This window comes from Protopterus annectens, chromosome 9.part0, assembly GCF_019279795.1.
Source record: "Protopterus annectens isolate FY-2018-M chromosome 9.part0, PAN1.0, whole genome shotgun sequence".
Lineage (NCBI taxonomy): Eukaryota > Metazoa > Chordata > Ceratodontiformes > Protopteridae > Protopterus > Protopterus annectens.
The window spans coordinates 583044285-583059731 of NC_056743.1; the positions used below are offsets into that span (position 1 = coordinate 583044285).

The 15447-nt window shown below is 41.8% G+C and overlaps 1 protein-coding gene across 1 annotated transcript in view; it reads left to right on the plus strand.

Moving 5' to 3' along the window:
* The window catches only part of LOXL2 (lysyl oxidase like 2), an 836537-nt gene that overhangs the window by 591222 nt on the left and 229868 nt on the right, over positions 1-15447 (plus strand). The window contains exons 9-10 of the mRNA XM_044083118.1: positions 12890-13055; positions 13532-13775. Of these exons, the coding sequence (XP_043939053.1) occupies positions 12890-13055; positions 13532-13775 (410 nt within the window). The remainder of the gene's footprint in view (positions 1-12889; positions 13056-13531; positions 13776-15447) is intronic.

The following is a 15447-nucleotide window of genomic DNA, read 5'->3' on the forward strand; positions in this document are numbered from 1 at the left end:
GTGGTATATCTAACTGTAACAAAGAAATATAACCGCAGTAATCACGGTACATAGCAAAAGTAATAGTTTCAGCAAATATAACCCCAGTAATCAAGGCATAGTAACAGAAGTAATATCAATAATCAAAAGTGCAATGAACATCAATGATATGATTAGATGTAGGAAAAGATAATAAAACCGTGATGTGTAATCAATAATGATTGAATGAGACTGAAGTAAGCGAGAGTGACAAGAACAAAATAAAGTTAACAACAGCCAGCAGAGGTATACAGCATACTGGCAAATCTGTCTGAAATGAGAACTAACTAAAAAATCACTGAAAATAATAAATAAATGTTCAATCGATAATCAGGTAGTGAACAGTCTTTTATGAATCTTACATTTCACTATGCAGCAAACAGGACAGTACATGTACACGTGTAATAAGTAGGAATAGTATAACCCAACATTGCAGGCCACCAAGGGAAGAGGGAAAGGTTATATTGGTAAGCACTGTTGTGTGTGTAAAGCACACTGCTGCATGTTGCAAGTGTTGAGCAACTCAGATAAAAAGAATTTGAGCCAGACAAAAGAATCACAATTTAAACCCAAACAGTTCCAGCTACAGTCACTCAGGAGACACTTAGAGAAAGCAGCCACATCATAACACAGCCAGACAAAGTCTTGGTTCTCCTTCTTGAACAGGGGAGATGTAGCAGCACTATCCAAGTGTTTTACTGTAGAAAGGGTCCCAGAAAGGCAGCAGCTGGCCCTCCCCTTTAGTAAATTGGGCTCTATTATAGATCCCTGTAGTCTACCTTGAAGTTCTGGGTTGTACATTGGTGAACACCTCAGCTGAAATGGTTATGACCTTGTACATGGCAGGGATGAATAACCTTAGGCTTTCTATCCAGCGTGATCTACAGAAGGATGTACACAGTAATACAAGAAATGAGTTAGTGGTGATAACGCTGGTCACCATATTATTACAGAAGGATGTACACAGTAATACAAGAAATGAGTTAGTGGTGATAACGCTGGTCACCATATTATTACAGAAGGATGTACACAGTAATACAAGAAATGAGTTTGTGGTGATAACGCTGGTCACCATATTATTACAGAAGGATGTACACAGTAATACAAGAAATGAGTTAGTGGTGATAACGCTGGTCACCATATTATTACAGAAGGATGTACACGGTAATACAAGAAATGAGTTTGTGGTGATAACGCTGGTCACCATATTATTACAGAAGGATGTACACAGTAATACAAGAAATGAGTTAGTGGTGATAACGCTGGTCACCATATTATTACAGAAGGATGTACACGGTAATACAAGAAATGAGTTTGTGGTGATAACGCTGGTCACCATATTATTACAGAAGGATGTACACGGTAATACAAGAAATGAGTTTGTGGTGATAACGCTGGTCACCATATTATTACAGAAGGATGTACACAGTAATACAAGAAATGAGTTAGTGGTGATAACGCTGGTCACCATATTATTACAGAAGGATGTACACAAGTAATACAAGAAATGAGTTAGTGGTGATAACGCTGGTCACCATATTATTACAGAAGGATGTACACAGTAATACAAGAAATGAGTTAGTGGTGATAACGCTGGTCACCATATTATTACAGAAGTATGTACACAGTAATACAAGAAATGAGTTAGTGGTGATAACAGTGGTCACCACAGTATTACAGAAGGATGTACACAGTAATACAAGAAATGAGTTAGTGGTGATAACGCTGGTCACCATATTATTACAGAAGGATGTACATGGTAATACAAGAAATGAGTTAGTGGTGATAACAGTGGTCACCACAGTATTACAGAAGGATGTACACAGTAATACAAGAAATGAGTTTGTGGTGATAACGCTGGTCACCATATTATTATAGAAGGATGTACACAGTAATACAAGAAATGAGTTAGTGGTGATAACGCTGGTCACCATATTATTATAGAAGGATGTACACAGTAATACAAGAAATGAGTTAGTGGTGATAACGCTGGTCACCATATTATTATAGAAGGATGTACACAGTAATACAAGAAATTAGTTTGTGGTGATAATGGTGGTCACCACAGTATTACAGAAGGATGTACACAGTAATACAAGAAATGAGTTAGTGGTGATAACGCTGGTCACCATATTATTACAGAAGGATGTACACAGTAATACAAGAAATGAGTTTGTGGTGATAACGCTGGTCACCATAGTATTACAGAAGGATCTACACGATAATACAAGAAATGAGTTTGTGGTGATAACGCTGGTCACCATATTATTACAGAAGTATCTACACGGTAATACAAGAAATGGGTTGTAGTGATAATGGTGGTCACTACACCATCTGTGTAGAAATAAAAAGTCACAGGAACCTGTAATGATCCTCACATCTTGTATCCCGGAATATAAGATCCTTTGCATGTACCTCTTAGTACTTTATTGGGAGAGGTCTTTTAAGGAGTAAGGAGAAAAAAGCATTTGTTGATGTCCTTCAAGGATGCATCTGCAGTCCTAACATATGGGTTGTCCTGCCTCGGGCAGCCCTTCGGTCGGCCGGATTCCAAAGTCTGGGTCTGGCCTCGGCTGATGTCGCACTTCACCCGACATCATAGCTGCTGTCAATTGGGTATAAAGGCATCAGCCGACGCCATTTTCCTCAGTCTTTCTTGCCGCGCGGCGCCCGAAGCAGAAGCTGTTCGCAAGTGCCGGTCGGTCAGATCCAGAGATTTCTACTACCGAAGACTTCTTAAAAGCTAAGTACCCCGTTGGGGACTCTTTCTTGCCTCAGCCGATGTCAGAAAAAGTAAATAATTGTTTAACTTGTGGGAAACAAATACCTCATAAGGATTTCCACTCTTACTGCCTTCCTTGCTTAGGCCCAGACCACGACGTAGTAGCTTGTCTAGCCTGTGCTTCCTTCAACCGACAGACACTTAGACGTCGGTCGGAGTTTGCGGAGGAGTTTTTTGGTCCCACTTTTGCTTACAAAATGCCGTCGGAGACTCCGACTTCACAATTAGCTAAAAAGCGTAAGGAAAAGGACCGACACTCGCGGTCCGCGGTTCGGCCGAAACCACGGTTAAGCCAACCGCGAGTGTCTCGGTTTCGGCTGAAACCGAGTCCTCGGTTCTTCCTTTGGCCGAAAGCATACCTCCGACAGCCGAGGCCTCACACAGCATGGCTGAATCTGCTACTGAAATTTCTCCTGCTGTAGCAGGCACCCAGGATTTATCCGATACTATTCCTTTAGACATATCTACTCCTGCACGTGGAGCTGCTAGGCCCCCTGCATCCATGTCTATCAAGGCTTTTTCTAGGGCTAAAGCAGCTAAATCTTCTAAGGCCTTGCCTGCTAAACCCCCTCACACAGGCCTAGCTCTAGTTCCCAAATGCTCAGCCTGGCAGAGGATCTCATTTCTTTGATCAGGGGATCCCATACTCACCCTGACAGGGCCTCTCATCCCCCTCCAGAGAAGAGGCCTAGAGAAGAACCCCCTGAGCCAGTTTCTTCAGATTATTCCTCTGATGATTCAGAAAACTCAAATCCTCCAGAAGGCCCTTACTCTCCTTATGAGGACTCTGACGCAGAAGACTCAATTCCTTCTGCCTCTCCTCCTGAGGAATTTTCTTTTGGGGAAACCTTGCATGCTATGAGAGAGCATTTCCAATGGCAGGGCCAGGATTTTTCAGATTCTAGGAAGAGGCTAAGGACCTTTTTACACTTGCCACAGCATAGGCCTTTAGCCATTCCTCCAGTACTAACAGTTGTGGATGATGCATTTAATGTTGCTTGTACTGCCCCTGATTCTCTTCCCCCGGCCCCTGCTAAGCCCGACAGATACTACAGGGTCCCGGACACACATTATCACTTGTATAAGGCTCCTATTGCAGATCCTGAAACTATTTCACAGGGCCCCAAAGCTGTGGCAACTGCCTCTGCCAAAAAAACCCTCCCCTCTGAAAGAGAATCTAGAGCATTAGAGAGATGGGGTAAAAAAGTTTATACTTCTGCTACTCTTTCGGCTAGGGCCTTAAACTGTCAATTCCACATGATTCAATACCAGGAATTTTTGTTAGATCAGCTAAACAAAAAACTATCCTCTCCTGAACCTATAGACCGTAAGTCCCTTCAGGATTTGGTACATAACACTCAGCAGGTCAGTAATTATTCTTTAAAATGTGGCTATGATGCACTGGAGGCTTCCTTTAGATCAGCTATGATTGGTACAGTGATCAGAAGGCATGCATGGTTAAAAGAGCAATCCTTACCAGACCATGTAAAGTCAAAGCTCCTAGATGCTCCCATGGAGAAACACAGTTTGTTTGGCTCCCCTGCACAGCAAGTGTTAAAGAAGGTGGAAGAAAAAGCAAAATCTGTTCAAACAGTCAAGGATTTCTTACAGGTCCAGCCTCCGAGGTTTAGTAGAAATTGGCCTTCGAAGAATTGGTCCTTTCCAGACACCACCAGAGCACAGAGAGGCAGAAATAGGCACCCAAGGGGCAGAGGTCAATCCAGAGGTGCCTACAGGGGACGTCAGTGGCAGCCTAACAACCAGAGAAGTACTGCCACAGACCCAGCTACTACCACTACCACAGGACAGTCACAGTGACTTGGCTCTGATACCGCCTACCAGGGAACAACTGGAAGCACCCTTAGGCGGAAAGCTAGCCTTATTTTCAGTAAACTGGCATTACATTACAGGAGACAAATGGATTTTACAGGCAATAGACAAAGGTTACAGGTTTCACTTCCATACTCTACCAAGGAAGAGAGGAATGCCAAACCTACCACCAAACCAAAAAACAAACGCTCTAGAACAAATCAACCACTTACTAAGGATAAGAGCTATAGAAAAGGTACCACCTATGGAACAAGGACAAGGATTTTATTCCAGACTTTTCCTGGTGCCAAGAAAAGAAAACCAATGGAGACCTATTCTCGACCTGTCTGCCTTGAACACATATCTCATTGTTCCAAAATTCAAAATGCTGACCCTACAGCAACTTCTTCCCATGCTGGGCAAGGAGTCTTGGCTGGTGACTCTAGATCTCAAGGAGGCATACCTGCACGTCCCTATACGACCAGATTGCAGAAGATACCTCAGATTTCTTGCAGGGATCAGAGCATTATCAATTCTCAGCATTGCCTTCTGGCTTATCTACTGCGCCCAGAGTATTCACGAAATGCCTGGCATCAGTAATTGCTCATTGCAGGCTTCAGGGAATTCAAATTTATCCATACCTGGACGACTGCCTGATACAAGCGGACAACAAGGTCAAATTAACAAAAGATTTGGAAAGGGTTATTCACCTTTTGCAAGCCCTGGGATACACAGTCAACATAAAAAAGTCAAGGCTGGTACCATCCCAAAGGATAACATTCTTGGGTGCAGAACTGAACACATCAAATCAAATGGCATTTCTCACAGCAGAAAAGCAAAAGCGACTACCACTCTATTTCAGGGCATTAACAACGCAGAACCAGCTTACAGCAAGGAAAGTCCTGCAAGCCCTGGGTTACATGGCATCCTGCATAATATTGATTCCACATGCCAGACTACATATGAGGAAGTTGCAATGGTACCTAAGGAATTTATGGTCTCAGCACAAGCATAGCCTAGAAACCCAGATTCCAATAATTCCATGCCTGAAGCAAGAATTCCTGTGGTGGGCTCAGGCCTGTCAGTTGAACAAAGGACTGCCTTTCCACAGCCCTCACCCAAGCCAGACTATCACCACGGACGCCTCAGACCTCGGTTGGGGGGCACACATGGTAGACAAGTGTATACAAGGCCTATGGACACAAGACCAGCTGAACCTACACATAAATCAAAAAGAGATGCTGGCAGTGAAACGGGCAATTCAGACATTCAGACCGTTTCTTCAACAAGGTCATTTGATGATGAGGACGGACAACACCACAGTTATGTGGTATATCAACAAGCAGGGGGGCACACATTCATATCCTCTATGCCGGATGGCAATGGACCTGTGGAATGTGGCCCTGAACCTCAACATTCAGCTCCAGGCTATATTTGTGCCAGGAAAAGAAAATATACTAGCAGACACCTTAAGCAGAACTACCACGGATGCCCACGAATGGATGCTGCATCCAGACATCTTCAAATCCATTACAAAGAAATGGGGGTTACCAGAAATAGACCTGTTCGCCTCCCCACACAACCACCAATTGAGAAAATTCTGCACAAGGACATACCACCCACTTGCTTGGAAGGTGGACTCCCTTTCCTTCAGTTGGGAAAGCCTAACTGCATATGCATTCCCACCTCTTCCTTTGATGCACAAAGTGCTACTGAAGATCAAAGAAGATCACCCAAAAATCATCCTGATAGCTTCAGACTGGCTGAGGCAGCATTGGTACCCGCTATTGAGGAGTATGTCTCGAGCACAAGCATGGCCTCTACCTCTAATTCCTTTACTGCTAACACAGAACAACTTCAAGATCCTGCATCCAAACTTGAAAACACTGCAGCTAGCTGCTTGGAATCTTACATAAAACAAAATATCCCAGATTTATCTCAGAGGGTTAAAGACATTATCCTGGAGGCTCGCAGACCATCCACAAGGAAAACTTATTCAGCAAAATGGAAAAGATACCTCATTTGGAGTGCAGCAAAAGGAGAAAATGTATCATTGGCAAACATAGCTAACATCCTGGAATATTTAGCAGAACTCTTCCACAATGGCCTGTCTTACTCCTCCATTAAGATTCATGCATCAGCAATTTCAGCAGAATACAACATGGATCCTCCAGTCTTCTCTCACCCTCTACTCAGGCAGTTTCTAAGAGGTATTAAAAATGTAAAGCCTCCAAGGAAACCACCTTTGCCTACATGGGACCTGAACTTTGTGCTAGAAAAGTTAACACTTCCCCCTTTTGAACCAGCAGCAACAGCAGAATTACAGTTCTTATCTTGAAAAACTGCTTTCCTGCTGGTAATCACTTCAGCAAGAAGGGTATCTGAATTACAGGCATTAATGGCAGTACAGCCCTTCCTTATCTTCCACCAGGATAGAGTGTCCTTGAGAACTAACCCTACTTTTATGCCAAAGGTGGTCTCCAGGATATCATTGAACCAAGCAATCCACCTACCAGCATTTTTCCCCAGCCCACAGAACAGGGGGGAAAGACTACTGCATACCTTGGATGTGCACAGGCAATTGCGCTACTACCTGGACAGAACCAAGAACAATAGAAAAACTGACCAGCTTCTGGTAGCATATGCAACAGGAATGGAAGGAAAAGCAATTTCAAAACAGACAATCTCAAAATGGATAGGAAATTGCATTAGATTTTGTTACTCTTTTCATGGAACGACAACTCCAGAGAACATCAGACCTCACTCCACAAGGGCTACAGCCACTACTACAGCTTTCTTACGAGGAGTGGCTACCAAAGACATTTTAGAGGCTGCTACTTGGAGCTCCGTGCATACATTTGCCAAGCATTATAATCTACCTTTATACTCCAGATCCCGAGCAGGTTTTGCCACTGCTGTTTTGCAAGGGATCTTAACTTCACCATAATCTTCTTAGTGCCTCCTCCCCCAGTTTGGCTATGGTATTCTACCCATATGTTAGGACTGCAGATGCATCCTTGAAGGACATAGTACAGTTTTGTACCTACCATAAATGTAGATGTCCGAGAGGTATGCATCTGCAGTCAGGATTACCCACCCTCCTTCCCCTCTGTGGTACTCCTAGGGTATTTGACCATCTTGTAGCTGGCTGGGGGAATCTATTATGGTGTATTTGTTTGTTTATATGTATATACATGTTATTTTGTTTGCTCTCTACTGTTTGGAATCATTTGCATTTATCCAAATTTAGCCTTCCTAGAGGGCACCTGGCATCTGGGGCAAGAAACACTGAGGAGAATGGCGTCGGCTGATGCCTTTATACCCAATTGACAGCAGCTATGACGTCGGGTGAAGTGCGACATCAGCCGAGGCCAGACCCAGACTTTGGAATCCGGCTGACCGAAGGGCTGCCCGAGGCAGGACAACCCATATGTTAGGACTGCAGATGCATACCACTCGGACATCTACATTTATGGTAGGTACAAAACTGTACTTTTGGCCTTTTTAGAAATCATTAGATGACAGCATTTGCACTCTGGCTTGTTGCTCTTAAATTCCGTAGGTAGCAGAGAATAAGGAAAGGAATTGTCCCAGATTTGATGGAAAAATATCCTAATAAATCACTCGGTGTTAAAAGCTGACACCACTGTAAAGTGCAAGAAATGCTACCACTTGTGTATTACAATTCCTGTGAGACACTGGTCATAGACCTTTGTCACAACTAATATAAATGAGATCACCATCCTGATGTTATTGTAGGCAGAATGCAGCTCCCACTCTAGTGTGACATCCCACAACTATGGCTGTCATTTAGGTTTAGCAAAGGGTCACAGCTGAGACCCCTAAGGTTTGTGGCATGACACTGTGACATCTCTTGCAACCTGCAGAACAAAAGGTTGCTGAGGCTTCTCTGACTGAATGAATATAAAACCTGCATAATCCTACTAAATGTATTTTGTGCCTACAGTAAGTGTAGTGAAACAACATTACTTTGTCCAACAAAGGCTCTTTATCATTGTCAATCAGTGCCTTTTAACAGCTGCATTGTATTCCTGGCAGAGCAAGAAGGTTTAAAAATTGTTCTTAGTTGTGGTACAAAGTCATAGAGAGAATGGCTGCCTGTGTTCACCACAAAGTTATATGGAAATAATTTTATAAAAAATATAGCTAAGCAGATGTCTACTCTGATGGGTCTGAGTATTTTAAGCTTAAGTACTAAAATGAAGTGTTGCTAACAACTGGAGATGTAATGTGCTGACTCCCCACCATGCGTCTTGCAAATACACTACAACATACTTGATCACTTTTTTAGCTCTGATGAAAACCCTGATATGTCCTACAGATATACAGACATATATTCAGATTTAGAAAATAAGGCACTAAAATAAGCAAATTTAGAAGAATTTAAAACATTTTCATACACAGTGAAAATTGTGCTGGTCTGGTTCTGACTACAGTCTACAAAATTGAAAGAGTGGTGTGTTTGGAGTCTGAGGTATTTGAATACGACAAAAATTAGAAATGTACACTTCGATGAATGGTTTGATTTCTGAATTTAGTTTATAAGCTGGATGCTTTCAATGCAGTTTTCTGAAAACAGAACTGTTTTAGTATGCATATAAATTCTAGTAGCCCTGTACTAGATCACTGGTGTCATGGCTCTATCATATTTCAAGTTTATTGTGATAGAACAAGTTGCAAAGTTCAGAAAGGGGAGCATCTTTTAAAAATACGTTAATTCCATTTTTCAGATCCCCCCATCTTATGTCTGACCCATTCTGCTCCTGGACTGCTAATCAAAAGTAAATTGTAAGAATACAGTGGCTATTTCCTGGTGGATGAGCTGATAATTCAGTTGATCTGAATGAAGTCATGAATCAAAATACATCAGCTTGTTAGACCACTTAGGTCCAACAATCAGAAACCACTCGTAGTGTACAAACCCGCACACACTCCAGGAACATTTCGATTATCCTTCTCCCTAGCACGACTTTGGAATTCCCTTCCTCCACACATTCGTACCACCAACAACCACTCCTCCTTTAAGACCTTGCTCCATTCCCACCGCTCTTCTCAGTGGGAATGCTCCTGCTCTCACCCCACCTGACTTCCCCCTATTTCTCCCCTTTTTCTGCTCTCCATCTTGTCAACTCATTCTAATGCTTCATCTCCATTATTCTCATCTACCTTTTCTCTTTCCTATGCGTAATGTGGTACATAAACAAACAAGGGGGCACACATTCCTACCATCTTTGCAGGCAAGCAATGATCTTATGGAACACAGCTCTGGCCTACCAAGTCCAGTTACAAGCTCAATTCCTGCCAGGACAGAAAAATACATTGGCAGACGACCTAAGCAGAAACATCAAAGATCCCCACGAGTGGAAACTAGACCCACAAATATTTACAATGATAACTCAAAAATGGGGCCTTCCAAATATAGACCTGTTTGCCAGTCCTCAAAACTACCAACTGACAAAATTTTGTGCAAGGACATTCCACCATCAAGCTTGGAAAGTGGATGCTCTCTCCTTCAGTTGGAAAAACCTGACAGCATATGCCTTTCCTCCATTACCTCTTCTCACAAAGGTTCTTTTGAAGGTCAAAAAGGAGAAACCACGACTGATTCTCATAGCCCCAGACTGGCCACGCCAGCACTGGTACCCGCTATTGAAGAATATGGCTCACAGCCCACCATGGATATTGCCTCAAATACCCCATTTGCTCACGCAACAAAACAAACAGATTCTACACAGCCAGCTCAAAACCTTAAACCTGGCTGCATGGCAAATCTATTAAACATCCAACCAGCCCCTCTTTCACAAGCAGTTCTGGGTGTTATTATGGAAGCCAGGAGGCCAAGCACCAGGAAGGCTTACTCGGGCAAATGGAAAAGGTTTTCTGCCTGGAACCAAGCTAAAGGCCAAGACACAACTCGGCCTCATATGCCTCACATTCTGCAGTATTTAACTGAGATGTTGCACAAAGGACTTTCCTTCCCCTCAATTAAAATCCATGCTTCAGCTATTTCAGCTCACTACGACACAAATCCACCTTTATTTTCAAATCCTCTTCTAAGGCAGTTCCTCAGAGGGGCAAAAAACATTAGTCCACCTAGAAGAGCTCCTACACCAACATGGGACCTCAACTTTGTTCTGGAAAAGCTAACGTTACCTCCCTTTGAACCAGCTTTCTCTGCAGACCTTCAGTTCCTATCTTGGAAGACTGCCCTGCTCCTGGCAATAACTTCTGCTAGGAGAGTCTCAGAATTACAGGCACTAATGGCAGTGGAACCTTTCCTCATTTTTCATCAAGACAGAGTTTCTCTATGAACTAATCCTTCCTTCATGCCTAAAGTGGTTTCCAGTGTAGCTTTAAATCAAACCATCCACCTACCCACTTTCTTCCCCAATCCACAGAACAAAGGTGAGAGACTCCTGCATTCCTTGGACATTCACAGGCAGCCTCGTTACTACTTGGATAAAACTAAGGCTTTCAGAAAAACTGACCAGCTCTTTGTATCCTATGCTACAGCTTCTCAAGGGAGGGCTATATCCAAACAAACCATTTCTAAATGGATAGGCCATTGCATACGGTTCTGTTATACCCATCATGGGAAACCAGTTCCTCCTACCATTAGATCCCACTCTACCAGGGCAACAGCTACCTCTACAGCCTTTCTCAGGGGGGTTCCTACCAAGGAAATTTTAGAAGCTGCAACTTGGAGTTCTATACACACCTTCACCAAACACTATCACTTACCTATTTACTCTAAGTCCAGGGCGGGCTTCGCCACTGCAGTTCTGCAGGGCCTCATTGCCTCCACTAACCCTCTATGATACCTCCCCCCTACCTTAGCTTTGGGATTCAACTCAAGTGTGATGACTGCAGCAGGGTAATACGATGAACATAGTACAGTTTTGTACCTACCATAAATGTAGATGTTCGAGTGTTCACCCTGCTGCAGTCCAGGTTACCCTCCCTCCATCCCCTCTGATCTACTGGCTAAATCTCTGCTATGTCTTACTGATGTATTTGCTTATAGCTGAAGGGATTTTGTGATTGTGCAGTGTTCACACCATTTGGTACTAATTCTGATCACCCTTTTGGGGGCACCTGACATCTGGGGCAAGAAAAACTGAAGAAAATGGCGTTGGTTGCAATATATGTACCCCTGGTGCTCTGACGTCAGGGATGAGGTGACAGCAACCGACGTCGGACCAAGACTTTGGAAATCCGGCCGACTGTGGGACCGCCTGACGACAGGATAACCCAAGTGTAATGACTGCAGCAGGGTGAACACTCGAACATCTACATTTATGGTAGGTACAAAACTGTACTTTTCTGTTAACATGCATTTTCCACACACACAAACACGCACACAGTTACTTGTCAACTTTACAGAATTCGCAGAATGTCCTGATATTTTGCCTCATATTTTTGGTCTGTTTCTCATAAAATTGTGGTTTTCTGGCAAATCATTGTTAAATTATTTAGGGCTGAAATCAGAAAATATAGACAGACATTTGAGCTTCAGACTTCATACCCTTCAGAAAATTCATACTAATGCAAAACCTGTTCTATCAACTTTCTAATTTTGTAAGAGCAATTTAAAGTGTCCTTATTTTTTGGCCTTTGTCTCCCCCATTATTTATGGATTTGTCCAGATTTCTTGCTCTGAGGATGAAAGGTATCTCTCTCTCTCACACACACACACACACACACACACACACACACACACACACACAACAGCAATCAAGTGATCCCAATAAAAATCTCAACAAAGGAACAAAAATAGGGATGGATGTTAAATATTGCTCTTGTAAACTTAATTATTTTATATATGCTATAATAACTATATATAAAACTTAATACACTGTGTTATCTTAATTTTACAGGTAAAATATGTTTGTGGCTCCAGATTAATTTTATTTGGTAGGAGAAAGACCAAAATGGCTCTTTGGTAGTGAAGATTGCAGACCCCTGGATGCCATAGGTGGTGGTTTATTATTATTATACTGTTAGAGTGAAAACAAGTTTGTGCAGTATGCGTGCCTTCTCAGTTTATTTCTATGAAAGTTATCTTTAAACACCTGTCCAAATTAACCCATTACTATAAGATAAAAGTGCTATTAGCAGATTAGTCTAACTGTGGAACTCAAGGCTGAAAGCTGGATAACTATATCTGGAGTATGGACACAGTGCCCACATATGTCATGAAAAGAAGCCTGTATCTATAATGGCCGTTAACTCTAAATGATCTCATTGTCTGCTTTGTAGGAAACGTGGTACTGGCCAGGAGATGTCACTGCTGATGATGTCATCATGAGTGGAGTGAAATGTTCGGGAACTGAAATGTCATTATTCCACTGCCGTCATGATGGCAATTTCCTTAGCTGTCCCCGAGGAGGAGGACGCTTTGCTGCAGGAGTGTCCTGCATGGATGGTAAGCTGTGCAGTTTGTACTGTTCTGTGGTGCTCCTGTCATAGGTGATTTTTCATGCAAATGAGTTCAGTAGTTTTAGTGCCACACCTAAATCTAAAGCTGCTTCCAATCTGATATATTTTTAAGAAAAAATACATTATTCACTGTAGACTATACTCTGCAGACTGTGGCAGTCTGTAAAGTGGCATCCAATAAAGCCCCCAACCCCATAACCAGCAGTACAGTAGAAGTTACAAGGATGTGAGATTTATCAGCTTGTAGTCCTTGTTTAGTTTTAATACTCTTATTTTTCCCCTGACCTCACTGTCCGGCTGTGCATATGTCAGTCCTAAAGGACTGTTATAATTAGAACAAGCAAGTTAGCAAACTGTAAGCCTGCGTCTTGATAAAGCAATACTTTGGTCACTTATTATAAAATACAATTCCATCAGTGTGAGTAACTTTAAGATGCCAAAGCCATTGTTTTCTGCTTTCAGCTGCTCCAGACCTTGTCCTAAACCATGAGCTGGTAGAGCAAACATCCTACTTGGAGGATCGACCATTGCTCTTGCTACAATGTGCAATGGAAGAAAACTGTCTGGCGAGCTCAGTGAGTAACATGCCTCAGGGTAATGGGTATCGGCGACTGTTACGATTTACCTCCCAAATCCACAATAATGGTCAAGCTGATTTCCGACCGAAGAACGGCAGACATGCCTGGGAGTGGCATGCATGTCACAGGTATATATTATATATATATATATATACTACTACTCCTTGTATGGTTTCTTTCACTTAAACATATCAGAAAAACACATGTTGATATTAACTGGCAGCTGCCATCTTTGGAGAGGGCCATATTTGTATATGAGAGAAATGAAGTAGTTAATTCATTTCATAGCTTCATAGTGACAATGTGCATCTTTCTGTCCAGGATTTCTAAATAGTCTTTTAAACTTTAGAAACAGATTATTTTACAAGATGATGCATTTATTTAAGAAAATAAATCACTTTTTGGCCAATGGCTGACCAGTCATTTTTGTCTAGTGTTAACATATGAGTGCTTCCTATATTGTTTCTAGTAAAATGTGATCTGGATAACCATTTCATGGTGGTCTTAAAGTTATTAACTGTTCACTATTTGTTCATTTGGATGTCTTGGCCCTGGCTTGTGATGCAGCTGCTGATGGGTTATACAATTGGATTGGCTGCTTTACAGGAAATTAAGATATACTCCATCAGTCTCTCTTTTTTACATGACTTTCAAGTTCTGCCATTTATTGGTGCCCTGGTTCTCTCTGTGAGATAATCATTTTCTAAGTGGGAATCTGGTTCAGTGAATGTTGTGTGTTAAACAGGACTAATACTAATAATAAATAGTATAATAACTTTTACTTTTAATAGTAAATATTCCATTTCAAAGCACAGGCATATGAATCAGTAACCATATGTTCGTATCGACTTTTGTAGGATAGTAAGGGGGAGGGGGCTGTTATAGCCAGCAGGGTTTTGTAGCAAAATCAGTGTTACAAAAAGCTAGAACTGAAAATGACATGCTGCACTCCCAGATTCAGATCCTCTACTTCTGCTGTACTACCGTTTGAGGCAGGTAGTACCTTTCGCTGATGCAAATTTTAAATCTAACTACACCCAACAATTTCAGAATCAGAGTTTTGATATTTTGGTGAGCATGGTACTGTTTCAATTAGGATTGCACAGTATCATAAGCTGGTACAACAGACATCCTTCTTGAAGAACCAATCATTGTTATTGGTTTAACCTTAACTAGTTATGAGGCATAGCTCTCAGTCAGGGGCAAATCTTAATAAAATCAGGGGCAAATTTGGAAATAATCAAAATATTAGTATTGTTAACTTGAAATAATGACAGAATAAGAGTATGTGAATTAATATACATTTTCTAAAGTAAAACAGTCTACAACTCTAATTATTGTCACTTTGTCACTATTTATTAAGTGTAATTCATCACATTTTCTCCAGATGTCACCTGTTTTAGTAAGGATTAGGAGTGACACAGAGCTAGAATTTGAGTCAAAATCTGTTTGAGTTCACAGATATTCCGTTCTCTTACCACTAGAGTTAGGCAAATGACATCTCTAAATCACAGTTAAAACTTAACAGCAACAAGAGGTGCTCATTAAAGTAAGATGTCTCTTCATTGTTGACAAAAGTCTGAAATAACTAAGTTATGTGTTGAGTATGTACCTGTCATGGGACTATCCTCCCAAAATACTCAGGTCAATATTACCTTATTGAAAAGGCTATACATCAAACTCCTTTTCTTCGAAATGCCATTTATGCGAACAGCTACTTCAGCGACTTTTTTCCTAGGAAAAATTGCTTGGCCAAACAGAAATGACACATCACTTCAAACATTTTAAAGTGGGGGCTTC